Source organism: Triturus cristatus, chromosome 4_1 (genome assembly GCF_964204655.1).
Source record: "Triturus cristatus chromosome 4_1, aTriCri1.1, whole genome shotgun sequence".
NCBI lineage: Eukaryota > Metazoa > Chordata > Amphibia > Caudata > Salamandridae > Triturus > Triturus cristatus.
The window spans coordinates 894,649,306-894,675,524 of NC_140585.1; the positions used below are offsets into that span (position 1 = coordinate 894,649,306).

Here is a 26,219-nt window from a genome sequence, read left to right on the forward strand (position 1 = left end):
GATATGATAAATATCATCAGCCACATAATCTAGCATTTGACCTGGATAACATTGAAAGCGGACACCTGGTTTGAGAGTGAGTTTAAGATGAAAATTCCCTCCATGGCGTTACAGGATAAGGGGGAGAAGAAGAACAAATACTGGATGAAAAGGACTATTCATGGTGACTACACCTGAACAATTGAGAAAATAAACGCAAATGGACTGGGTTTGAGATCAAACAAAAAACTCCATTAAATCAGTAAGAATAATTTGCTTAGGAGAAATTTTAATTCTTGATTAACGACAAACTGGCAGACGAGTATTTCACAACATACATCTGCTTCATCAGGCCCTCAAACAATATCAATTTCTTTTCAACATGGCATTTCATGAGTAGTTCTTCCTCCAAAATCAACTTAGATGAATGATAAAATGTACAGATAAAACAACTTTACCTTTATGAGCACAACGGTAATTGTAGGAATCAGATAATCTTGTAGTGAAATGGTAAGGTCTTAATGTTTAACTGTGGCATGATAATCACAAACTGTCAAACATGAAGTGTTCATGTTAGGCGTATATCGCATTAATTTGGTCATGTAACATGGGGTGACAATAGTGCATAAGCTATGCTTAAATTACAGTTAACAAGAGGACCATGAATTTAGTGACGAGTGACTCAAGTGAACCTTGCTTCACTAATGATGGCTACTATCTTGCAAACTGGGTTGTTTCCAAGTTAAAAACAAGGACTCCCATCTTGCCCCATTCTTCCATCTTGTTGCCATCTCTCCATCACCCAAAACAAGATGTCTCCTTGGTTTTATTTTCCCTCTACCGTGGGCTATTGCTCAGAAGCCCAAAGCAACACTTGCCCAGAAAGTGTGCACTGGACCCTCTTGCAAGGAAGGATCATAAAACAGAGCAATGGTTAAGCCCCAAACATAAAGACTGCTTGGGAACTAGGACAGGCTTTAACTGATAGAATCATTTGGCGCTTCACTAAGACAAAGAATTCTTCTTCTTGAGAGGTAATGTAAAGGTGGTACCAGTTGAGTTTGAGTAGGTCCTTTCAATGGACACATTTAAAAATGCTTCTATTTATAGCCTGGTTACTTATTACTAAAATATCTAGATATAGATATGATTTACATATGCACAGTGCTTTTTTGCAGGCTAGGACATCGTAGCACAATAAATACACAAGTCATTATTCACCACTACGGGAAGCAGGATTAAATTCTGTGACAGTCTGGTCATACATCAATTTCTGCACAGACGCATTAGCTAACGGAGATTTCAGAATATAAAAGAGTACATTTTACACCATTTGGTTTAACGTGCATTTAGTTTTTCATTTAAGATGTGTGTGCTTTTTTATATTCAATTACCTTAAGGTGAAAAAATAACAATTACTGAATATTTTTGTTCCTTTTAGCCTTATCTTTGTTCCCACCACCCCACTCGCTGACTGTGCCCCACAGAACACGCACTTTTTATGTACTCCAATCTCTGCATGTAAATTAAGACAGCCTGGAAACATACCTTTCCAGGCCCTCTCCATTTAGAAGCCCCTGCAGAAGCATTTGCAACACCCTAGAAATGCAATCTAGGCTCCCTGGGTGTCGGCATGTGGCAATAAGACAGCGAACAAAACATAGAATACAACGCAAACTTCACTTACCACTTCGTCCGCAGTGAAGTCAATAAACCCAGGCAAAATCAAGAAATCACTGAAAGAGAAGCAGACAGGAATTTCCATTAATTAAATGCATTAGCATCTTTGTTACAAGGAGAAGTGCAATTTTCAAAGAGGATTCCCTTAGATTCTCTTGATTGGATCTATTCAACCAATCGTCTAATGTATGTATGCCCTGTTCTGCGTTACTTTGAGGTGGTATTCTGGACAAAAAAAGACAGACGGAATCAACAAGTAATTTCCGCCAACTCAAGTTAATTCAAGCATTCCACCAAGCGTAGAACAGAGCATAGTTAATAAAGTAAATCCAATTGGGATCAAATAACTTTTTAGCAAGTCCCAATTGAAGATTCAGAAAATATATAGTGCAAAACTAGCTGGGAGGCAACAAAGCACTGAACACGAAGAACCCATTTTAAGATTCAAATGGTTTAGCCTGCATAGGTGAGAAACGGTCAAGCAGGAGCTGAGAAGAAAAGGGAGATCCCACAACGCAAAATCTCCATGCATTTTCCATAAACATTTTTGGACAGTGTTTACGGCAAAAACTGCCGACCAGAATGTCAAAATTGGCAAGAACCTAGATTTTGGTCCAGAAAGAAGGCTTTTGTGATCTGGTGTAAATCCGTTCAGTAGTTTGAGCTATTAAGCACCAAAAATATTGGTATATCTGGACGGTTGGGTACAAGGGACTCCCATTTGATTAACCCAGGAGGCCTTTTTACCCTTGTACCATCTTGCTCCCACGGCCCAGTGGTGGGCCCCCCTTCTCCCCCCGCCAAAAAAAGGCCCTAGGGGGAAAACACAAAAGTTAAAGGGATGATATATTTGGGTGAAAATGTCAGTCAAAACATACAGTCTTAAACGTACAAAACAACTGAAATTCAACAGTTTAGTTAGCTCAAGTAACTATAACAAATGCTGTAAGGTAAATATAACTGGTACCCTCGCCATGCACTGCTAATTACCCCACATGTTACATCACTCATGACATGTTTCTATGATGTCACTGCTAATGTCGTGATCTTATCAATGATATCATGGATGACAAAACTGTTCATGGGAGAGCTGCATGTTATAGCTACTTTAGGGCATGAGTTAGTAACGTCACATAACTATAACTGATACGTTTCAGTAATTTTGTATGTTTAACTGACATTTTCATCTAACTATAACGTAACTTTAACCTTTGCTCTCTTAAATATATATATATATATGTATCATCACACACTCACACCGCAACTAAAAGCACTCACTCTGAGAGGGATAGTCCACACCAAATTGATTGTATAAGCGGACGCGTTTCGACCGGTCGGTCTTTGTCAAAGCCAAGAATGCCTGTGACAGTGCCCCATTTCCTTTAAAAAAGAAATTCCAAGCATGGGTATACACAGTGAAGAGACTCAACGAACCATGTACGTAATGCTTACTACACAGAAAAAAAGCCTATAACTCTGTGCCACGCAAAATAGCACCAAATGAACAATCCAAATTCTAGTGTAAAAATAAAAACATATGCATGTAAAAAGCAGTTGAAGGGGGTGTCATGAAAATACCTGAAATCACCAGTGTGCCCCGAAATTCATATAAATTAAAAGATATCAGTCTCATTGTAATAAATGAAGTGTGTCTAAGGAACTTGTTCCACACATTGTTAATCTCCAGTAAATGGGCATGGACATCACCCAATTGTGTTCATGATAAACCACAAGTGTGAAACCTAATCGAATATGTAGGGTAAACGCTTCAGCCCCCAAAACACATGCGTATAATAAACAAATGATTCTTCAGAAAAATTATGTCTAAATCAGCCAAGTGGCTGATATAGGTGCTTAGTTAGAAAGAGCTAATGTTTAGTTCCAAGAAAGAAGAGTGTTAAAAACCGAAGTGAATGTAGCAAGTACACCAAAAAAAGAAGACAAAACATTGTGCGAGAAGCATATATAGATATATATTTTAGGGGGTAAACAAAAAGTGAGAATTGTACGGCGGGGGAGCAATGGCAAGGATCTGGCAGGGTGATCAAAAACAATGGAAGAGCAAGGTAAGTTCAAAGAGCAACAAAGGAAGTGAGGGGGAAGCAAAGGATAAGAGGGGAGAGGTGAGAGTTCAAGAGAGGAAATGGAGGATAATCAAGACATGCCAGAAACAGGGGAAATAATGATGTAATAAAAAGAAACATATGGGAGACAGAGGAATAAACAAATGCAAAACCATGAAGCGCTGGACGAAAGAAACAAAAAGTAATTCACTGATTATAAAGAGTGGAAAGAGAACTCTTCGAACTGGAAACACTGCAGATACTTCAGGACAGGGACAAATATAGGAAGAGTAAGTAAGATCATCAAATAAGTAACCACCAGAGATTAACATAGCTAATAAATGGTCAGTATTGGGCTGTGCCAGAGAGATATTAAAAAAATAAAAAGTTGCTGGAAATTCAGTTAATAAGCGAAAACAGTTTATGCAATGCTTCTGCATTTTAAAGTAAGCTAGCAGCATGGCGTTTGCATTCCAAAATTACTTATCCATTATCACCTTAATGTCTTTGCAATCATTTCATGTTTTAGAAAACATTTCTTAAAATACATTATCCCACCTGTACTAAAAATAGGTTTTCATTGCTGCACTGAGAAAAAAAGCAAACTGCAATCTTTTAATTCCTAGGAATTCTAGACCAAAAGCTGGTCTGCCAATGCTCAGTAAGGTGCTTGGTGAAGCAATTCTAGCTCAGGGACAGTTTAAGTTTCACCCGGAAAACACCCATTAACTCCACCTTCTGGAGTTACCTGTGTCCAGTAATTGTGAACTCTGTAGAGGCAGAGTTATTAGGTAAATTACTTAGTCAGCAGGGTAATGTCAACAAGCATTGGCAAAGCCAATAGGTCTTGCATACGCAAATGATTGACTTTATCAAAAAGGTTTTAGCCATGTTGCACAGCAGCATGGCTGAAAGTGAGCAAATAAATAATTAAGTGCTATGCTGCACCCAGCACAAGCCAAACCTCAGCACTTTTTTTTTTATTGTTGGTGAGAGGGCAGGGGGTTAATTTCAGAGGGTCAGCATGCAAAACAGATGGTGTGGGGAAAACAAGTGCTACGACATGTTCAGCCTTGTCCCAGTCATATTTTCTTTTTGCTAACAAAAACTGAGCTGCACGTAGCGGGAAGGGGAGAGAGAAGCACATGAAGGAGACGCCCTCTAAAGCTGTGCACCCTTATGGAGTTCAATAAAAAGAAAAAGGTACCTCCGAAAGTGGGAGGACAGTACTCGGTCCATTCTCCAGGTGAGGGCCAAACAACAGAAAAGGAAAAGCCGACACATACTACTCAAAGAGAAGAAAGCAAATGGGAGGGACAAAGAAGCCAATAAATGGTAAGTGATAGGCAGGCTCCATGCCCACTGTAAGCTAATAAAATGTCTTGAAATCAACAGCACATTCGCGGTTTCAGCTGAGACCTAAAAAACAACCTACTTTAATTGCCATGGGCTTAAAGAACTCTTTGCGTTTGCAGCCATGAGGAGTTAATGCCTTTTGGTGCAAAAATAAAATACATTCTATTCCTCTGTCTGCTGCGCATCTGAGAGGATGTCCCTTCACACCAAGACTCACATATTTTATTTTCAGGCCTGTGCAGTAGGGGAAAACACTCCGTATCTACAACATTTTGTTACACTTCGAGCAAGGCACAACCACAAAGCGTACTTATGGCACTGAGCTACTGGCCCGGTCACAGACCATCTAAGACTGACATTTCAAAAGGAAAACAGATTCTGTGAATTTGATAAGTGCTCGAAATAGGCCTATGATGTAGTTGCTTTTCGTAATGGCTTATAAAGATAAATTCAGCACCGAGTACCTTGCAATATGTGCTTCACATTATCAAGGCACTAGCTAGTACGGCACTGTGAACTGGATTACAATTTAGGAGGTCACACATTTAAAGCAGAAATGCACAAATAACATACCATATATAACTTGACAACTGTAGCTCAGACTACCAATCAATTTAATGTGGAAACATAGAGCTTTCATCACGTTCTAATTCAATTCAAGGGACTTCAAAAGCATCTCCACTTGGTCATCCCTTAGACTCAAAGCTGTGCAACGGACTACCTTCTCTGCCACCGACATCAGCTCCCCAAATTCTGGATACAAAAGTGGGAAGAACAGTTGTAATCTTCAGTCAGAATGTCAAGAGTGGAATGGCCTCAAATCTTACCAAACAAACGAGGGGAAAGATATTCTCGAAGAATTAAAAATGCAGTCGATCTCGTCATGATTCCCTGGAAGTTCACATTGCACTGGAGAACCAGGCATTCCTGTTGTCTTTTAATGTCTAGTTTCAGGAATTATAAATATTTCAGAGTCCCCAGAAAAGACATCATCGTCCACACAAAGTGAGCTGTTCCTACACAAAAGAATCTAGTCTCACAAGGGAATGCTTTTCTTCTTAGGTCTAAGAACCTCTTCTATGTAGTTGATTCCACTGCTGAGAGCAGACTGAAGGTTAAAACGACAGCCCCAGAGGTAGCGGAAGATACACTGTGTTCCATAAAGAAGTTGATGGTTCTACCAAACTGTTACACTAGCACAATGTCCAGGTAAGGAGATACAAAACTACCTGCTGTTTGAAGATGAGCTTCTATCGTAGGTACGCATTTTAAGAACACAGAACGTAGGGGAGAGTGAAAGAGTATTTGTAAATGCCTATTGTACATCTAAAGTGTAGTGCTTTATTGTAGAGTGAACATTCTACATCTCACCTTCTAGATTAATTTGTTTGAAGTGGAGTTCTAAGATGGGCCTGTGCTAATGGGTCCTTCCTCAATGCTAAAAAGTGCATACCATACACAGCTCCTGTACAGTTTATTTTAGGAACTACCCTCACAACAGTTTTAGGCAAAAGCAAGGAGGATACCTTCTGTTTCTTCAGGTCCTGGTGGTAGTCAAAGACCAAGGTGAACCATTTATTGGAAATTTAAAAACACTGAAGGCTGAGAGTCAAAGACAATGCCCATAGCAAGTTGAAATTCTCCTCAGATAAGCTGAGAATTTTGAAATCACACTCCAGCTTTGCTCATACATTTCACCATCACCTACCAGGGGTACAGATCGTAGAGGTTGCTACCTACAAAAGGGAAATTCAAAATCCATTTCCATGCACACCTAGCCAAAGCAAGGAAGTTCAAATTCAAGCTATGTAAATCTTTGGTGGAAATATCAAATAATTTGAAGATGTAGAGTGAAATTAACTGCCCTTCAGCTATTAAGCCATGTTCTTTCATTTGAGTTTACAGGATATATACCAAATTCAGCAAAGTCCAGCTAGGAAAGCCAGTCATACCAGGATCGGAAAATTCACATAGCTGGAAACTCTAGCAGCTAAGAGCCCCTTGACACATTTTTCTTCTATGGTCACTCATGTTGCTATCTGTTAGACCATATAGCCTTTAGGGTGGTCTTCCTCCCAAACTTCTTGCCTTCTTCCCTCCTGCTTGCAAAAATTAATTTTTGGTTGGCCTTTGAATCCTGTGCACTTTACCACTGCTAACCAGTGCTAAAGTGGTTTTGCTCACTCCGCTAAGCATTGGGGGGGGGAAATAAATAAATAAATAAATAAATACAACACTGGCTTACGCCCAATTGGCACATTCATTCAATGTACCTATAAATCCCTAGTTAAATCTGTACTCCTTGTACCCAGGGCCAATAAATTAAATGCTACTAGTGGACCTGCAGCACTTATTGTGCCACCCACTAAAGCAGCCCTTTGCACACAGGTTGCAATGGCAAACGTGAACTGTTTTAGTTTTAAACAGCCAATTCAACCTGGCAAAATAAAGCTTTTCCCAGGCCTAAATTTCCCTTTTGAATATATATGCCACCCCTGGGGTGTGCCCTACACAGCCCGTAGGGTATTTAAAAAGCTTGACCGGTACTTTTAAGTTTAAAATGTCCTTGTAGTGAAAAACTCCTAACTTTGTTTTCACTACTGTGAGGCCTACCTCTCCCATAGGATAACATTTAATAAGTATTAACCTTTGATCAGGAAAAGTATAAATGTAATGCTTAGTCTCAAAAGATTTGTAGTTTAAAAACCCTTTTTTTTTTTTCTCTTTCTTTTTTTAATATAATGGCCGGCACCTGCACAATGCTACCAGGCCCCTGAGCACTTTGGTTTTTTACTACCTCCACTACCCTCCTAGTTATTTTTTTTAAACAAGGGCATGGCCTTCAAAGTGCTACCCAGCCGCTCTGCTTTGGTGCACATTGTTATTTAACTTCATTTTTACTTTTAGTTTATGGTGATAACATGACCGTTCGCCATGCTGTAAAACCAAATAAAAAATGGCCAGGATACGTCGCAGTGCATAGAACTGGCAAACCTTTAAGAGGCAAGATCTACTGGCTTAGCCAGTGCTTGCTGTACAGTCAAACCATGGTCAATAAACATAAGTCATCACAAACTTCTAGAATATATAATTGTACTGTACATGCCATGAGGAAAAACCTGTGAAAATCAGTTCAGACAAAGGAAAAAATTTAACCAAACATATAAAGAGCACTCAAAGGAAAACCCACAAGGATGAATAAGTATTGGTAAATGCATTAGGTTTCGCCTATGTGATTAATAAGCTGTTTTTTGTTGTAAGTTGTAGCTTGCTGCGTAGTTGTATTATAGAAGTTACAGAAAGTCTGTTAAAGTTTTATGATTGGTTAAAGTACAAAAAGTCAATATATTGTGCTGTTAATAGTGGTATAGTGCAGGTAAGTAATAGCAACTTTTTCTAAAATAAAATAAAAGGAGGGAAATAATAGAATGAATTGATGTAATAGCAAAAGTATGTGTTTAGAGGAGTTATGACAACATTTGGGCTAAGGCCACTGCATCTGCTGCACCATTCAAATCATGCCTCAAGTGCCTGGAAGATAACTACATTTGTGACTGCCTGTTTAGTAGTAAAATATAGCAATATTTGATTTTTAGAGGAGTTATGACAACTTTTGGTCCCGGTGCCACTACACCTGCTTCAGAATTAAAATCATGATTATTGCCTGCAAGGTAACTAAACTTGTGGTTGTCTGTTTAGGAATGAAGTATAGCAATATTCTTCATTTAGTGGGGTCCCTGGACTTTAGGCCCCTGTGCCACTGCACCTGCTGCACCATTCAAATCAGGACCCTGTTGTATGCAAGGTAACTGCACTTGTGACTGCCCGTTTGGTAGTAAAATATAGCCGTATTAGGTGTTTAGAGGATGTCTGACAACTTTTGGCCTCAGTGCTACTGCACATGCTGCACCATTCAAATCATAACCCTATTGCTTGCAACATAAATGCACTTGTGACTGTCTTGTTTCTTTAACAATATTCTTGGTTTATTGGGGTCCCTGGAGCTTGACACGGTTGTCTGCTAGGTAACTGTACTTGCCTGTTTAGAAAATAAAGTATAGCAATATTAGGTGTTTAGTGGGGTGCCTGGAGCTTTTCGTCCCAGCCCCACCCACTGCACCTGCTGCCCTACTGAAATGCTGGCCCTAGAGCTTGCTAGATAACGGCACTTGTAATGGCCTGTTTAGTTGTAAAATATAGCAATATTGGGTGTTTAGAGGAGTTCTGATAACCGTTGAGCCCAGTGTCACTGCACCTGAGGCAACAGTCAAATAATGAACCTGTTGCCTTCCAGATAACTGCACTTGTGGCTGCCTGTTTAATAGTAAAATATAGCAAAATGTGGTGTTTAATGGATTTATGACAACTTTTGGCCCAAGTGCCACTGCACCATTTGAATCATGCCCCTTTTAACTGCAAGGTAACAGCAATTGTGACTACATGTATAGTAGTTAAATATAGCAATATTAGGTGTTTAGAGGAGTTGACAACTTTTGGGCCCAGTGCCACTGCACCACCATTCAAATCACGACCCTGTTGTATGCAAGGTAACTGCACATGTGGCTGCCTGTTTAGTTGTAACAAATAGCATATCTCTTGTGTATTCATTTTATTTATAATGTGCAATACTTATAGCAACATTTAGAATTTGATAATAATGACCAGATATTAAAGTAGAAATTCTTTTTTTGATCTAATGCCTGCAAAGTAAGGTACTGAGGCATGAATAAAAAATGATACAAACGTTCTAAGGCTAAAGCATCTGCTTTACACAACTATGCGATTCCGACCCGCCGATTACGATGCTTCCGAACATCGTTCGGTCGGCTTCGCATGGACTTCAATGGGAGCTGGTGTCCGTCTGACTACACAGATTCCCATTGAACAAAGGGGTGGGTGTGAATAATCGTGCACCCTGTGGCAGGCACCCCGTGGTGCCTGCCACACTGTGCATGGTTGGAAAGAGGGGTCCCAAGGGTACGCCCACAGGCCCCATTCGGAGGGCCCCGGTTGAAGGGGGACCTGCTACAGGCCCTATAGTCAGATTCCGACAGCTGATCCGCGTCGGAACAACAGATTTGAAAAGGCTGTCCGAATCCTGAAATCCTAAACGCTCGTTGGGTCCAAACAGTTTCCAGCCATGGTAATCGGTTATTCGGAAAAGTGCCCAATTTGGTCGGAAAGGCGGGTTCCGCATTGGATTCGGACAAACTGAATGCCATTCAGTCTTTGCAAATGACATCGTAATCGACCCCTAAGTAATAAAAAGCAAGCATTCCAGAATACTGTTAGATAGGTTTGCCTTATCCGCCGGAAGAGATCTTATCCTGACAGTGAATGGGGCTTGAACAGTGTGAACAGCTTTAGTAGAAGTATGGTATATGAGTGAAGGCAGAGAAAGTCAATTTAAAAAAAAGTTCCACACAAGAGTGAATGAACACAGTACTTTGGCTACGGGAACTGATAAGAGCCCCCTTTTAAGATATATTAAATACAAGAGATTTCACTAGCGCTGTGCAGATGAAACCGAAAAATGAGTTGGTTGGTTTTGTTGAGATTACACCTCCAATGGGCCTGGGCATACAATGAGGATTGAGAGGGACTAAATCGGTCAGAGTGTATTGCCACTCACGCAGCAATGCAGACGCAGGGTCACCAGCATGCCTTAAGAGCTGGAAGGGAGTAGCATACCTAAAGCTTCTGCTGCAATCGTTTGCTGTAGAATGACGTCTGCACGTCAAGAGTTTGCTGAAGCTCAATCCAGATTAGACGCAAGCATTGCTGGTGAAGAGAGATAGCAAGTCTAAAGGCCATCCGCACACAAATACAGAGTGGTCAGGTCATGCGAAATCTATGACTGGGAGCCGTCTATCTGTTGTGAGACTCCACCCAGTAGTCTAGATTATGCTATACATTACTTTAGCTATGCTTCAGTAGCAGCCTTGTCAGCTGACAAGATGAGCGTAACGACATTCCCATTTACAGGTGCAACAGCATTCCGCACGCCACATGGCTAAAGAAAGACTGACTCCACAGAACCATCTCCAGCACCTCGCAGATCACTAGAAGCCAACGGCAACTGTCGAACACAGACTTAAAATCATAATGCACTGAATGAGACAGTTCTATTACACCAGTGGGCAAATGAAATCACGGGTATTAGTGTGTGTACCAGCACAAAAGCACCAGGAACATGATATTCTACGCTCTTTGTAGCAGCTGCGGGATTAATACAAGCCCTATGCAAGCTGCCTTTACTGGTCACTGGTTTGTACAAGAATGAGATTGAGTTGCAGCAAAATAAAATAGGTGTTTAATGGGGTATTGTGAAGACATTAGCTCAGGCTTATTTCATGTTACTGACATTCGTATATCGCACAATAAGCCATGGCGTTGCAGCCCTTAACGGAAGTTAACGTGTGACTTATCGAATAGTTCTTTGGTGCACCGTGCAAGGGGAAAAAAGAAACCATAGGTCGTGCTGCCTTATGGAGGTCATGATGGACTGAAAAAAACCAGCATTTGTCAGGCTAAACACATTATCTATTGTACGTTAGCTAACACAAAACATTAGCGTTCCCCAAGTACAATCCACAAGTAACGAGATTATGTCGCAGGACTGAGGCAGAAGCGCTACACAGCATGGTCACCATGAAACTATTCACCTCTGCTGTGTTAGTTAGCTATTCTGACGTTACCCGGTGTCCCATTTTACACATTTACCTTTACATTCCATGTGCACATCCTGAGAAATGTATGCATGTTTGGATTGCCAAACCCTCTCAAGAGGAAGAAAAAAAAAAAACTCCAAATCCAGGCAGGTCGTCATGTTTTTAGGTCTCGCCTGAGCCAGTGCATGTGCTGCTCTGGCGAGATATTTAGTAAGCGGGTTTTCAAAGTGCTACCCACATGCTTTTTCTGGCCACCAGATTGCTGTTACAAGCACGCACGATGTGCACAGCTGCCATCTGGCTTTATCGCGCGAATCCGATCCGGATCAATTTTGCGGCGCGCACGCACACAACTCCCGGGCTTCTTTTCACGCACGCACCACTCGCGTGCTCATTTAACTTTGAGCGCTAGGCGCGCGCGAAAAGAACACTTGGTACATCACTACAGCCGCTGACATTTGATCAGGCCGACGAGCGGTACATCTTGCACAGTCAGCCTTCCGCTGGTTGACGGGGTTCCTGAACCTTTATTCGTTGATTTCTTCTATTTTGAACAGCGAGCAGCGTCGGTGTTTAAGGCAGCAAGAACACCCTCTTACCTGCACAAAAGAGACCGCTGTTGATGTGCAGACTTCCGCGGACGACAGCCACCCGGGCTGTGCCGTGTCACACATGCGACGCTTCCTGTAATCACTTCCAGCAAGCTAGGAAAGCTCTGCGTGCGTCTCAACCGAGTAGTTTCCTTTCTACAAGAGGGAGCCATCCGACGTGTACACTACGTCACATGCGCTTCTATACCTTTGCCCCCATCAAGTACTGTTCACCGTATACCACCGTGTTTCAGCGACACTTGTGTACACTCGCGCTACTGCCACGATGACAGTGAGTATGACGTGCTGCCTTCTACATTCCGTACATGCAGTATAGGACACGGGGCTCAGCACCCTCCGCTCTGAGGGGGCGTGGCTCCGTTGCCACATCTCTTTGGGTGAGGTGCTTGGCTGGCTTTCAGCACTCAATACTCAGCGGGAGCAGTAATGGGGGGATTGTGTAAAGATCAACGTAGAGAGGCTTGAGTTGATATGTGATCCGTTTATTTATACCCAACTAGACGCACAACAGAGAACCCCCCTTCTAGCACTACTCCTTCTTATGTTCTTTGTCGTTCCCTCCAACCGTCTTTCTCCCGAATTTGAGAGAGTTCTACATGACGGAGATAGAGCGAAATCGACAACATTCCTGCATTCCGTCAATAACATTCCTACATTCCATCAATACCACACACATTCTCCTTATTTTTAAAACAAAATAAACCGTCCACCCATTTCCTTTTGACTTTTAACAAAATAAGGTCAATTGTAACAATACAAACCTAATGTAAACCACAAACTAAATCCCAATATATCACTTTATAAATTTTCTTTTAAGATACATCTAGCACACAAGTAATGACAGCGTTGAATTTCTTTCGTACTACAACCTTTCTCCCACATCTTGTAATTTTCCCCTCATCACATTTCCACTTTCATTGTCAATATTATCCAGATGGGTAGAATTTTCCATACAGCTCGTGAATTGTGCACAGTCCTGTTCCCCATCCACCCCCTGTAGTGTTCACATGCTGGAGTATCCCCGAGTAGTAGTTCTGGCACTACCTATATTGGTACCAAATCTTCCTTCCTCCCACGATACCACCTTCACACTTGGAAGCATTACATTTGGCAATCTTGTTTAAATGTCATTTCACTATAACATAACTTCACAGAGCTGGTGTGGATCTCCATTACCTTGTACGGACCCCTGAATTTTGGACTTCCTTTAATCTGCTCTCTTTGAACTTTGACCATGACAACATCTTCTACATTGAGTTTGGCAGATTTCACCCCATGCTTGGTTCAATGTACTTTTTGTACCTGCAGTGCTCCTTCACTATATTGTTTGTCACACCTTTCAGTGACCAGTTGTCCATAATTTATTTTTTAACCAATCTACATTTCCTTTGTGCAAGGTTTCCTACCGCCTTAATAATTTAAACGGACTATAACCAATGACTGTCGGAGATGCACGGTAGGCCCACAACAACCTCTTCACATCCAACTCCCAATCCATACAATTTCTAATGGCCATTTGAACACTTCACATTAATACCCGCTTAAAGCGCCTCACCGCTTCAATCCCAGCTGGATGATAAAGAGACGTATTCTTCCACTTAATGGTATTCCTACAAAGAAATGTTTGAAACTCACCAGACTTTAAATTGTGCTCCATTATCAGTAAGGATGGACTTTAAAGTTCCCTTACGTAGAAATATATCTTGCAAAAATCTGATTACAGTTGTAAGCATTGGCATAGCCAATAGGTCTCGCCTTTGGGACCTTATAAATGTTTAGCCAAGCACAAGTTGATGTTGTTGCAACAAGGATATTGTGCTGCATAACTAAATACTTATAAGGTCCCAAAAGCGAGACCTATTGGCTATGCCAATGCTTGTTCTTAGTTTCTACCTGCTCGAAGGGCGGCAATGATAACCCCCACCCAAAGAGAATTGGGAGGTAGTGGCATATAAATGAGAAACGCGAACTCCTATCCTCAAACCACAAATACATTTTGTGTAAATGTGCTATGCACACAGATGTCAATACAAACCCTCTTTTACAGACCTTCACGTCCCATTGTCTGTTTCGAGTCGCAAATGCAAACTAAAATTAGACTATCTTCGAGTAAAACTTCAAACGACAAGCACAGCCACCCTCAATATCTACGGCACTTGTACAGTGTAAAGTACATGTAGTTGGGGTGAGGAGCACAAGTAGAAAATGGACAGCGTGAGGAATGGGTAATTCTTTTAAGTTTAGCTGTTGGGGTATAACTTTCTTGCTGCAAAATGTATCTTGGTTTGTTATTTGATGGTTCTGGAAATTCCCTGGAGATTTATCTGTGTAGTAACGAGTGTTTATGTTACATTTCTTTATTCGCATTTTTGGTGTATTTTAAAAAAAGTTTTGTTGTAAGACTACAGTACTTAATGAGTCTTAAGCATTAGGGCTGAAATACTTAACAGCAAGGCTTCAGGGCAGCACATGTTCTCTCACTTATTTGATAAATGTCATTATGAATGAGAATGGCTACGGGTTTGCGACAGTGTGCAAAGAAGAAAAACACATATAGAAGTCATATATTTTATTGAACAGATTCCTAAGTAAAAACGAAGTTGAGGGTGCGGTACCTTAAAAAAACATAATGGGCGAAATATGTCCCATAGCAGATCCGAAATCGAAACACGGGAAAAGGACCCGGAGATAAATATATTTGTAAAGCCATCTGGCTATCAGGGACAAAGTACCCCCTGCACTACGGGAGACGAGCGCCACTACACACCAAATGTTTGCTGTAGCTGCACTACCGCCAGCGACGCACTACTGGAGTAAAGGAAACTACAAATAGAGGACTGTGGGAAAGAAGACCCTGACCTATCACAGCAAATAATAAACCCGTTTAGTTTTCAAAATGAAAAGGTACAAATATGAGAGCAAAACAAAAACAGGCTTTTGGCGAGTTCTTCATTGAGTTTACAGGTTAGTGATATCAGGATTCCATTGCACAGTGGTGTTCCATCTCACGCATTTAGACCATGATTATTATTCGTGTACAGAAATGCATGACAAATTTGTGATTTTACGTACAGTTTGATGTTTCCAGGGCACTGTGGGTAAGAAAACCTTATGGGGTCTGTGAAAAGCACCACACTCTGGACTTCCCCGATATCTCCTTTTTAGAAATGAATGGGGTTTTTAGGTTTCCCTAGGTGGCGCCCGACCCAGTTAACGCAGCTACCCCCATTTCCAAAATGAGGTTAGTTTGACAGGAAATGTTGATGTTTCCACATTACGTTTTCAGGATTTTCCTGTTGTGGCTAATGGTAGTTTTTTTATCGGAACACGTGGGGGAATGCAAATCGGTAGGAATTTTGTTAATTTGTGTGTTCCGAAGTTTACATCACAGAAATGCAAGGAAAAGGAGTGATTTTAGGCAGAATTTGAGGTGTGCAGAGCACTGTTGGTAAGAAAATCTCATCGGATCCATGCAAGGCATACCACTGTGGACTCCCCTTGATGTCTAGTTTTCCGAAATGTCTGTTAAGTTGTTTTCTCCAGGTGGTTGTCTACCCAAGGCCAAAAAGCGCAGCCATTCACCATGGCAAGTGGAAAGATACTGGGGTTTAGCCCTACACGGCTGGCCTATACGGAAAAAAAACACCCAAAAATAATCAAATGTCCCAGCTCTTGCTTGTGGGATGGAATGCTAAAGTCACCAGAAGAGCAGAAACACTTGAGGCTTGGGGGAGGGGGGCTGATGTCAGGGTGAGCCAGACCACCCCCAAATTATTATTAATAAATAAACGTCCTGTTATCCAATAGGCTTTTTGCCTCCCACGGGGGAAATTATTTCTCTGCCCTCTCCGTGGAGGCCAAAATTCAAGGATGTCCCCTTTAAGGTGGGGGTGTGGCCAATGCCAGAGTGCAATGCCCACATACCTTTCTTTTGCCCCAAATGCAAAATACCTGGAGGGTCTAATGGTTATTCTAACCCCCCTGTGAACATATTTGGGGCAGCCACCACAACTGGAACAAACTTCTGATCTGCCCATTGGGAAGGGTGGTCTGCCCATGGTGAAGGGTGGGGGAAGAGAGAAGCCATCACCTCTTCTGGGACGAGCGTATGGCTCGATGTCAGGGTAAGCGGTCACCTCCTTTTGTTTGTTTTGGTGCCATTTTGAAATTCCTGGTGTCTATTGTGCTTTCTGCCCCGCCCCAACCCCAGAGAAAGGGCGGGCAGATTGGAAGGTAATGACCCACATTCACCGCCCAGGGAGAATCATAAAAACAGTCTGTGCCCTTTTTGGAGTGAGATATGGCCATGCCATGGTGGACACCCTCCGCCTCTATGTTTATTTATTAAAACGATATATACCCTGGTGTCTAGTGGGCTTTCTGCCTGGGGGAGGTGGGGGCAGAGCAGTGTAATCACCCCATCTGGGCAGCAGAAATACTGTTGCACGTATATCGGGTAGGGAGCATGGCCGGGGTGGGCAGATCAGGGGTAATTGCCCCCATCTTGCACCCAAGGGGACAGACTGTTATAAACAAATGTTCTGGGGAGGATCACAAGCCCTTGCTTAAGGCACCCCCCCCCCTCCATCTCTAGTGGTTGGATCCTTGCTTGAGGATCGCTCGTGGCGATTTCCAAGCTGGGATCCACAGGGCAGAGATTCTCTCCTTTCCAACGAAACCTCTCCCATAAGAATCAGTGCTCGGGGAGAGGGGGGTTGAGATATGCCCCCGAGAACATATTCAGTTCAAGTGAAACCTCGGCTCGCTTTACTTTCACTTTTGTAATGTAATAATGTCAACGCACCCTCTGCGCTGATCGATATTACAAAAAAAGGGGCCTTTCTAACCCTCCCCAGTTTTGGCCAATGCCAATAGACGCACTTACGAGGTAAACTCACTGGAGTTGCTAAACGCCTGAAGAATCTATTTAGGCATCAATAAAAATACATGTTCCTGCTTGAGGCATAATCTCTACACTCACACACCCACCAGCCTTTCCATAGCAGGGAATAGGTAATAACTACATTACTTATCACTTCCTTCATGACAGCAAGCAGGGAATATGACAAAAAGCAACACATTGGTGGCCATCTTGGAGCTGTCCAGAATCAAATTACAAGCACTGAAACCAAAAATGCTACGAAAACATGCTGCTACTATAAAGTACACAACCTTTCAATACTTGGAAAAATCCATAAAGCAACCAAATACTGTACCCACACGTTTACTGATTTAGAATGTCAACAAGTGATAAAATAAGCAAACATGAGCAAATTAAAAGTCCTAAGCATCAATGGGAATGTTTTTCATAAACCGGTAGCAGGGACTGAGGAGGATAAATAATGCAGAGAAGAGCAACTGGAGGATGAGGAGTGAGTTAAGCAACAGGGACAAGTTCATGAATTTAATTTTGGAGGTAGAGTGGAGAGGGGCAGTGAGTTGTAGAGTCCAATTGCAGGGCTTCACTTTTACAGAGATGACAAATATCGGAGAGGCAAAGGAGAATAGGAGGAAGAGATGATTTACATGTATACGACATCCACAAGAGCCTGGAGAGCAGGAATGGTCAGATGCAAATCCAATGGTTAATAAGAAAGAATAGACTGAATGGTGACCCATGGAACAAAGGTTGAGGTGCTCGCTGCAGGGCCATACTTACCACTTATAGAAGTGGTAACAGGCTTGAAAGTGATATCCACTCATTAGGGAGGCATATGTGGGACATACGAGAAGGTGTGGGAAAAAGAACTACATATTTTTTTTAATTGTTGTACTGTTTTTAAAAAATTAAGAAATCTAACATACAGGCAAATTATGTGAACGGTGTATAACAAATGTAATATACCATGACTGATGTTGGGATATGTACATTTTTGTTCCTTATCACCCAAATGAGGGTCTGTACCAGTGGGCCTAGTGAGATGGATTATTATTGTTGTAAAATATCTGTATTGAAGACCAGTTTTTATATGGATTGGAGGTTGGCTATATTAGTGTTTTTTCTGTTACAGCCCTGCAGCAGAGATCGTGAAACATTTGTTGGCTGTAAATGTTTGAATTCTCAGAAATAAAGAAGGAAATTTGTGTTGAGCCAAACAGCGAATGTGTGATTAATCATTCAAGTGCAGCATCATGAGACACTTTGACATTATATGGTTAATCAACTCTGATATTACATAGGATATGTGACTCTGATTGGTATCCAGAGAATGAGAGTGCGCCGGGCGTGAAATATTACTACTGTTTTTCTATATTAACACACACACACACACACACACACACACACACACCTACCTACCTACCTCCATCAGTGGAAATGGCCACTGAGTAGTTCTGGTAAGGTCGGAGTTTCCATAGGCAAATAATTTTTTGATTTGCTAAAACTTTGGCGCCATTTGACGAATCTTCACAACCCAACCCCATGCCCCCCCCCCCCCCAAAAGTCTCGTCCGCATAAGCTCTTTCCTAGAAAGTTTTGGGGTGATCGATCAACATGGGTCTGGGAATAAAAGGGGAACCCCAAAATCGCGTTTCCCAATTTATTTTGGCGTAAGAAAATTAGACACAGCTACAGAAAAAACGGTTGATCGGAATTACACCAAATTTGGAAGGAAAGCTAGATATTTGTCCAGAAAGTGCACTTTTGTGATTTGGTGCAAATCTGTTCAGTAGTTTGAGACATTGAAGTAAAAAAAATATAAATATTTCCACGCAGTGGAAAATCAGCAGATTCAACTGATCACTGGATAAGATACGATTGGATGCCACATCAAGAAGGATGATGCAGCAGCCATCATAGAACTTCCGAGACACAGTCCCCTGTCCTAGATAAGAGATTTTAAAAAATGTGGGGCAGGGTAACTATACTATGCCCCATGTGGGGGAGGGTAGGGTGTCCAAGAAGGACACCCTAACCTCCAACCACCTCCTGAAAAAACGTTTTTCCTTTTTTTAAATAATGTGCAGCCAATTTGTGGCACGGATAAATATATAAAAAAAAAAAAAAGGTGTGTTCTCTCACTAAAAAAGCACTGGGGCAGGACACACATTTATATTATTGGGGAGGGGGAATGTGACCCCTTAACCCCTCCCCCTCCTTAGAGAGAGGCCCCATGATCGACAACCCCCGGGCCGTATTTAAAAATAAAGGGGAGGGGTAAACACCCCGTTCCCAAGTATGGCACCTGGGTCTAGTTGATTTTTGGGGAGTGTGTGTGTCAGGCCCCTCTCCCGGAGCCATAGACCGGCTCCGCGGACACCACCACCCAGAGCCTGTTCCAGTACGGTCCTGGGAACGCCCATCCCCAGGACTCTGGTTCCCTGCCTGCCCTTTCCCAGGTAGAAGACACAATTTTCCTACAGTCCAACAGGAGCAGGGGGAAGAAAGAAAAGAAGAAAAAAAAAAGTTTCTGCCGGGCAGAGCAAAGTAATGGAGCCGGCTCCCACCATCACCCAGTATGGCGCTCGCCACGGAGGCATTTCCCCCACCCCGCAGCCCTCAGCAAAAGAGATATTGTGGGTGCCGGGGTGTGTATTCGGGAACCCATCAGTAAAGTAAGGGGCTGGCTCCCACCTGGGGAGCTGGCAGGGACCGTGGGGGCCCTGGGCTCCACCTCGTGTCTCTTACCTCATACAGTTATATTGTGGGTGCCTAGGGAGGCGCCAGAGCACCCACGGTTGAAAGACAATGCCTGCTCCTTCTGGCACCCATGATGGATGGCAGCTGAGGAATCGGCAGGGACCTCTTGAGCCTTGAGGCTCCACACGCAGCCCTCTGCTTTAAAAAAAAAAAAAAAAAGTGTGGGAACCCTGGATGGGCACACAAATATATATATAAAGAATAAAGAGAATAATAAATGAGCAGCAAGAGTCGCTCGCTTATTATTCACTATTCCAGAGAAGAAGCGCCCCATATGCACTGCAAGGTATTTTTACTTCTGTTTTTCTGGATCTTGGTAGTGCAGGGGCACCAATCAATCATGTTTTTAATCAGGTGTGGGCGAGCCAACAACTTAACAAGGAGAGCTAGGGGTCTGACTCGAATCTTAGAGCTCATGCACGAGCCCTGAACAGATTTGCTATGTATATCATACAGAAAACATCAAGTAAAATATGATAAAGTCTCTTCAAAATTAAAAAAAGTATTTCTTTAACATGTGGAAGCTTTTACAAGAATAGGGCACATTAGAGCACTGAAATGAGAAGCACTTATTCTGAACTCACATATTTGAAAGTGTTTTCATGCACGATGAGGAAAAATAAAAAAAGGAGTTTTGGTGCAATGAAACACTTGCCTAATATCGCACAACTTCGGCAGGGAAGCCCCATTTTATCCAGGTTTTCTGTTTTCACTTTGTACAAATCAGCTAGTAAATGTGAATCTGTGTGTCTAACTTTAAGGCTTTGTTTATACCTATTACTGCATTTTATTAAATATTTCGCAAACTGCACCAAAAGGCTTTGGAATGCTTTACATAAAGACCAGTTACATTACACTAGGTCACATGCATTATTTATAGGCAGGATGAGATTAAGTGATTTGCCCTGATTCACAAAATGTTGAGCCGACGCAGAGACTTGAACCTGGTTCCTCAGTTCTACGGTCAGCAGGCCCGACAGTAACACCATATCCTCGATATAGGGAGGGAAGCGGGCAGAAGGCATATGAAAGTTTGGCTCGTTATGAGCAATAGGTTCCAAAAGGACCTTGAGCTTAGCCAAAACCAGTCTTCAGGCTAAAGCCTGACTCGAGCTTTCAGTGTCCCGCTCACCTCGATTTTTAATGTTGCGAGGGGTTGCAGAGACTGCAGCAACAAAAAAAAAAAAAAATAGTAAGTCTCCTGGGTCATTAAATCCATGACACCATGAGAGCTTGCCATATTTTTCTCAAAGCACACTGAGCTGCAGCTCTATGGCTTCAGCTGGAGTACGGCGTCTCCTTGAGGAGAGTTCTATTGCTGGACTTTGTGGCCCGAATTGGTTTTACAAGACCCACAGACATACAGATTTTTTTTTTTTAAATAAAGCTTTATAAAAAAATTATCCTGGCAATCATTTGTTAAAAATTTCAATTTTCCGAATTCTTGAAATATAAATTTGATTTTAGTTATTGGTAACTTTTTGATAAAAACAAAAGATCTGCTTTATATGTTGAGGTGCTGACCCTTCGATAAAACCATAAGGCCCAATTTTTATATGCTGACCCTTTGACAAAGTCAAAATGTCTGCCTTACTAAAATCACACTTGATATTTAGCTGTGTATGCCTGCGTCTAACCTAAAATGCCACATGCAGAGTGGGGCAGTATGCCTACGTGGGAGTTGGCGCAGGGCCTGGTCACAGGCCAGACCCTGAGCCAACCTCACACCACACATGGCAACGGGCATCGTACTTTATGTTAAAAAAGACCTTCGAAATTCACTGAAACCTCACCCCCAGCCCCAAATAAAAACACAAACGCATGCCTTGAAGCCCTCACAATGCACTGCTAGTTACTTGAAATAACTAGAACTGGAGGATTTCAGTGATTTTTTTCGTTTAAACTCAAAGTTTCACCCAACTAGAAAGTCCCTTTGACCTGTGTTTTTTCAGTGGATATATATTTTCACTTAATAAATTAAAGGTTGAAAGATGTTATAGTTAAGTGAAAGTTTCAATAACAACCAGTTCTAGTTATCACTAGTAACTATAACTCGTGCTCTAAGGAATCCATAACTCCTTCCTCAAGATGCAAGTCTTCTCATTAACGAGGTTATTTCAAATGTTGCAGGAATGTTATCAATGAGGATATAGAACACGTCATGTGCGATGTTACCGCTAATTTTTTTCCACTGTGTCCAGCAGCATAAGGGCTCTGTGCGCTTTAGCCATGGGTATGTGCAGCAAGAAAAAAACTATTTATGCGAATGCAGCGAGAAGCTACCAAAACTAGTGACATATGCCACTCTAAACTTCTGTTTTACAACTAAAGCAAAAAATAGGTATTTATGAACACTGCTCCATGTAATAAGGTATCAAACCAGTTTTGTGACATAGTAGCACACCCCTAAGACATGAACTGTTGAGCAGCCCCTTCATCCCACTAAAAGAAAAACAGGAATCAGAAGGTTGAACTATAACAAAGGTTACTGTAGTAATGCATAAGTGAGCCTCTCTTAAGGCAGTAAAGGTGGTGGACGTTATGAGATGTGCTAAATCTTATAAATGTGCCCTGCCTCTGTAACAGAGGCATAAATGAGCCATGGGAACTTAAATAATGGAAGCTGGTCTGGAGCATATTAATATACTGCTGTGTGAACCTAATGTTGCTTCAAAGGGTGGACTGCAAGGTGAGGTAGTTAGAAAAGCGGGACTGGAGATGTAAAGTGGTAATTACAAGGCACAGCATGAATTAAGTTCTTGGGGTGAATCAAGAGAATGGGTTACGTAAAGTTTATATAAAAAAAAAAGTTAAGAAAGAAAAGTATGCATAACGTAGCCGTGCAACACAAAAGTAAAGTCAGCTGAACATAGCTGAAAAATATAGTATTGCATTTCTCAGAGCACTTAAATGGACAGGTGCATTTTGCGGTGGACTAGAGATTTGTTATACGGGAATCAGGATACGCCTGGATTATCTACCTCAGAGTTTATTGTAGCTACTAAGAAACAAAATTAGGTGATGAGAAACGCATGCGTCAACATAGCCCGGCACAATAAACGAGGCACAAAATAAAACTCTAATTGATCAAAAATTATGCAAAACTTCAAAAGCGTTGCCCTAGAATCAGCCAGACAGTTTTCTCTGCCCAACAATGAAGATTACCTGTTGCTGTAGCATCCAACACTCACCCATTGGCCTGCCCTTTGCTGCTCCTGCAATCAGATTCCCTCTCCCTCAATAAGCACTAACTAGCTCCGCTCTTCAGTGCAATGCCCTCAGCCCTCTCACTGTCTCTAATCATTTGTAGCATGACATTTCTGCCTGTGTTTACTTTAACTATTAAAGAAACAGAAGGAGATGATGGACAGAGCGCTGAAACTTTTCAGAGACTCACCCCAGTCCCAGATCTGGGTTGAATCCATCATATTTCTTTAGCTCACTTCGCCACCCCAGTTTAGACCTAGCCATATGCAAAATCAGTCTTGACCCTGTGCCTCATGGGAACAGACCAGCCCAACTGTCAAGCCAGGTCTTCCCTGGACCAGAAACAAGCATTCTGGACCAGTTGATGAGGGGTGTTACCAGATCTGTGACTGGGGCGAGTGTCTGAAAAGGTTCTGCGCTCCTTTTATCATCTCCTTGTGTTTGCTTACTTTAAGCATTAGTCAAGAATCGCTAACACAGCCCTAGAACAATGTTAGAAGAAACAGAAGGTGAGACTGCATTTAAGTATGTTCTAGAGATGCATAACCCCTGGCTAATAGCTAAAGCATAACCCCTGGCTAATAGCTAAAGTAAACAAAGACAGAAAAGTAATGTGAAACAACTCGAGAAAAACATGGGACATTTGAATTACAAGGCTCGGACTCATATGGTGCTGTGTATATAAAACTCTGTTAATAAAAAATGTGACAGTTCTGTAAAATAGCCGAGAAAGCAAGTATTTGCCAATAAGCCGTGATTTATAGTAAAACACAGTCTCCTGCTAAATGCCACCACCCAAACCTCGATAAAAACAGAACAAGCGGCATACGTAGGCGCCGCCTGTTCATGTCTATGACCCTGCTACAGGGGCGTGGAAATTAATAAAATATCTACTTGTCCATGACAGATTGCTTCATAAATCTAGTTGTCCTGTAAAAAAAAAAAAATCCACTTGTCCCTTTGGTGACATGTAGTGCAGCAACAAATTATGGCAGCCATCTCATTATATAGGAGCTCTGTAATAGCCTCTTTGATTAGGACAGGTCTAATATTATAGTTGGGTTTGAATTGTAGCAATCCCCTTAGTTTGCCACCTTTCCACGATCTACATACTGGGGTTGGAGGTAGTGGTAAGCAAAAGTTCCAGGTTGGAATGCGCTTTTGAGTCTGTGCAACCCTACTAACTTGCATGTTTTAGGTGTGTTCACCAGCTCTTCCTTAATCTTTTCCCATACTGAGTAAGGTTGGAATTTGGGAATTTTACTCCAGACATAGGCAAAAGTTAAACTTCTTTCAGCATTTGGAAACAAGTGGTTGGAGGTAAAGCGAACTGGTAACAGCTCAACAGATTATCGTATGAGAAAATAAATGCATGCATATTTGCTAGTGCTAAAATGCAGTTTACATGTTTCTAGGAGTACGGTTTCCTGGCCTACTTCTGTAAATTATTGTGAATCCATGATTGCCGTAAATCTACAATTTTGCAAGGACATATACACCATAGGTACACTTTTGTGACTTAATTTTAGAATTGTGCTCCCAATTAAGACGGAGACCTTTTATTTTCATTAAAATTCGGTCTCTCTCTCTCTCTCTCTATATATATATATATATATATATATCTATCTCCAGTTACACTCCAATGTGCATTGCACACACAAAACGGGAACTGACAACTTCTTTGCTGGTGCCAGTATTACTTTTTTTATTTAATTTTCAGATAAGTGCAAGTTCATGACGCGTTTCGGGTATCCAACAAAGCCCTCCAGTAAACAGAAGGAAGAGGCCACGCGGGGAAATTTCTTCGGAAGCTCTTTATTAGACATCTGTTGGACATGGTGCATTTCGGCTGTATTAGCCTTCTTCGGCTGCCGATGTTTTCTGGAAGCTGCCACACCCGCTTTTAAAATTGTCCTGCAACCCTCCCATTGGTGGGAGTACCGTCAACCCCAATCATGTGATCGCCCATCAGTTGCAGCGTGTACTACCCCCAACCAAGCCCCACCAACCTCGCCGCTCCTCCCACGGCTCGAGCAGAGTCTGTGGACCGCGAGTATGACCGCAGACCCGTCCGCCAGACCTCTCTTAATTCGGGACCGAGCCTCAGGCATACGCGAGGACTTCTGCTGTGTGGCGCCATCACCTTTCAGAAGCAGTCACATAGACTGGACTGAAGGATAATCCCCCTTTTCCGAGACTATAAACTTTACAGACTTTCCTCGGCTGTAGATCAACAGAGCCTGGAGACGCAGCTGGCCTGGCTGGATGCGGATCCCAGGAGTTACCCCACTGAAGGGACTGTGCGCACGCCACCCTACAGGTCCTGTGGGGCTGCGCAGTAGACAAGATTTGTGAAAGCGACGTGTACATTTAAAGACGCCGTGCACATCTCCTGTCCGGGCAGGCACGACGAGCAGGAGACAGGGAGGAAACGAAACAGGCCTCCCTTCCTATGAAAAGCATGCATTTTGGACCCGTGCCAATTAGAAGCATGGGTGGAGCTCCCACCCCTGCTTTGGAGAGAAATCAACGACAATAGATCTCGCAAAGCGAGCAACGCATGCGCTGCGTCGCTAGGCGAGACCTAAAGAAATGGCCCTGGGGATGGGGTCCCTGGGGCCTTGACAAGGGTCGGGGGGGGGGGGGGGGGGGGGGGGGGGGGCGCAACCCCTGCTCCCTTTGTTTTTCACTCACCCATTTACGTTGTAGGTGCTGCAATCCAGGGGCAGGGTATCCCTGATGTGTCCCCTTATATTATCTTTTATAATTAAACTCACGACAGTGGACTAAGTAACCGAATCCTGTAATGGCTGCCTGCAACACTTTCCTTTCCAATCAGCGCACGAACCCCCCCCCCCACCACACACACACACACACAATCAGAATGCTCTATTTTTTGTTTTATTCGGTTCAAGTAACTCTAGTGAGAAATAGAGAGTCCCTCGAACCCAATCGTCCAGATATACAAATATTTTGTAACCGTCATTTCTTGAAAACTACTGAACAGATATAT

The 26,219-nt window shown here is 42.3% G+C and overlaps 1 protein-coding gene across 9 annotated transcripts in view; it reads right to left on the minus strand.

The window, feature by feature from the left end:
* Nucleotides 1-26,219, minus strand: part of IMPDH1 (inosine monophosphate dehydrogenase 1) — a 330,559-nt gene that overhangs the window by 146,698 nt on the left and 157,642 nt on the right. For 5 of the 9 annotated variants that reach the window (XM_085653673.1, XM_085653674.1, XM_085653679.1 and 2 more), the window contains exon 3: nucleotides 1,667-1,715. In XM_085653673.1, coding sequence (XP_085509799.1) covers nucleotides 1,667-1,715 — 49 coding nt within the window. Of the gene's footprint in view, nucleotides 1-1,666; nucleotides 1,716-2,937; nucleotides 3,040-26,219 lie in introns of all 9 variants that reach the window. The other 4 variants (XM_085653671.1, XM_085653672.1, XM_085653676.1 and 1 more) reach the window with 1 other exon arrangement.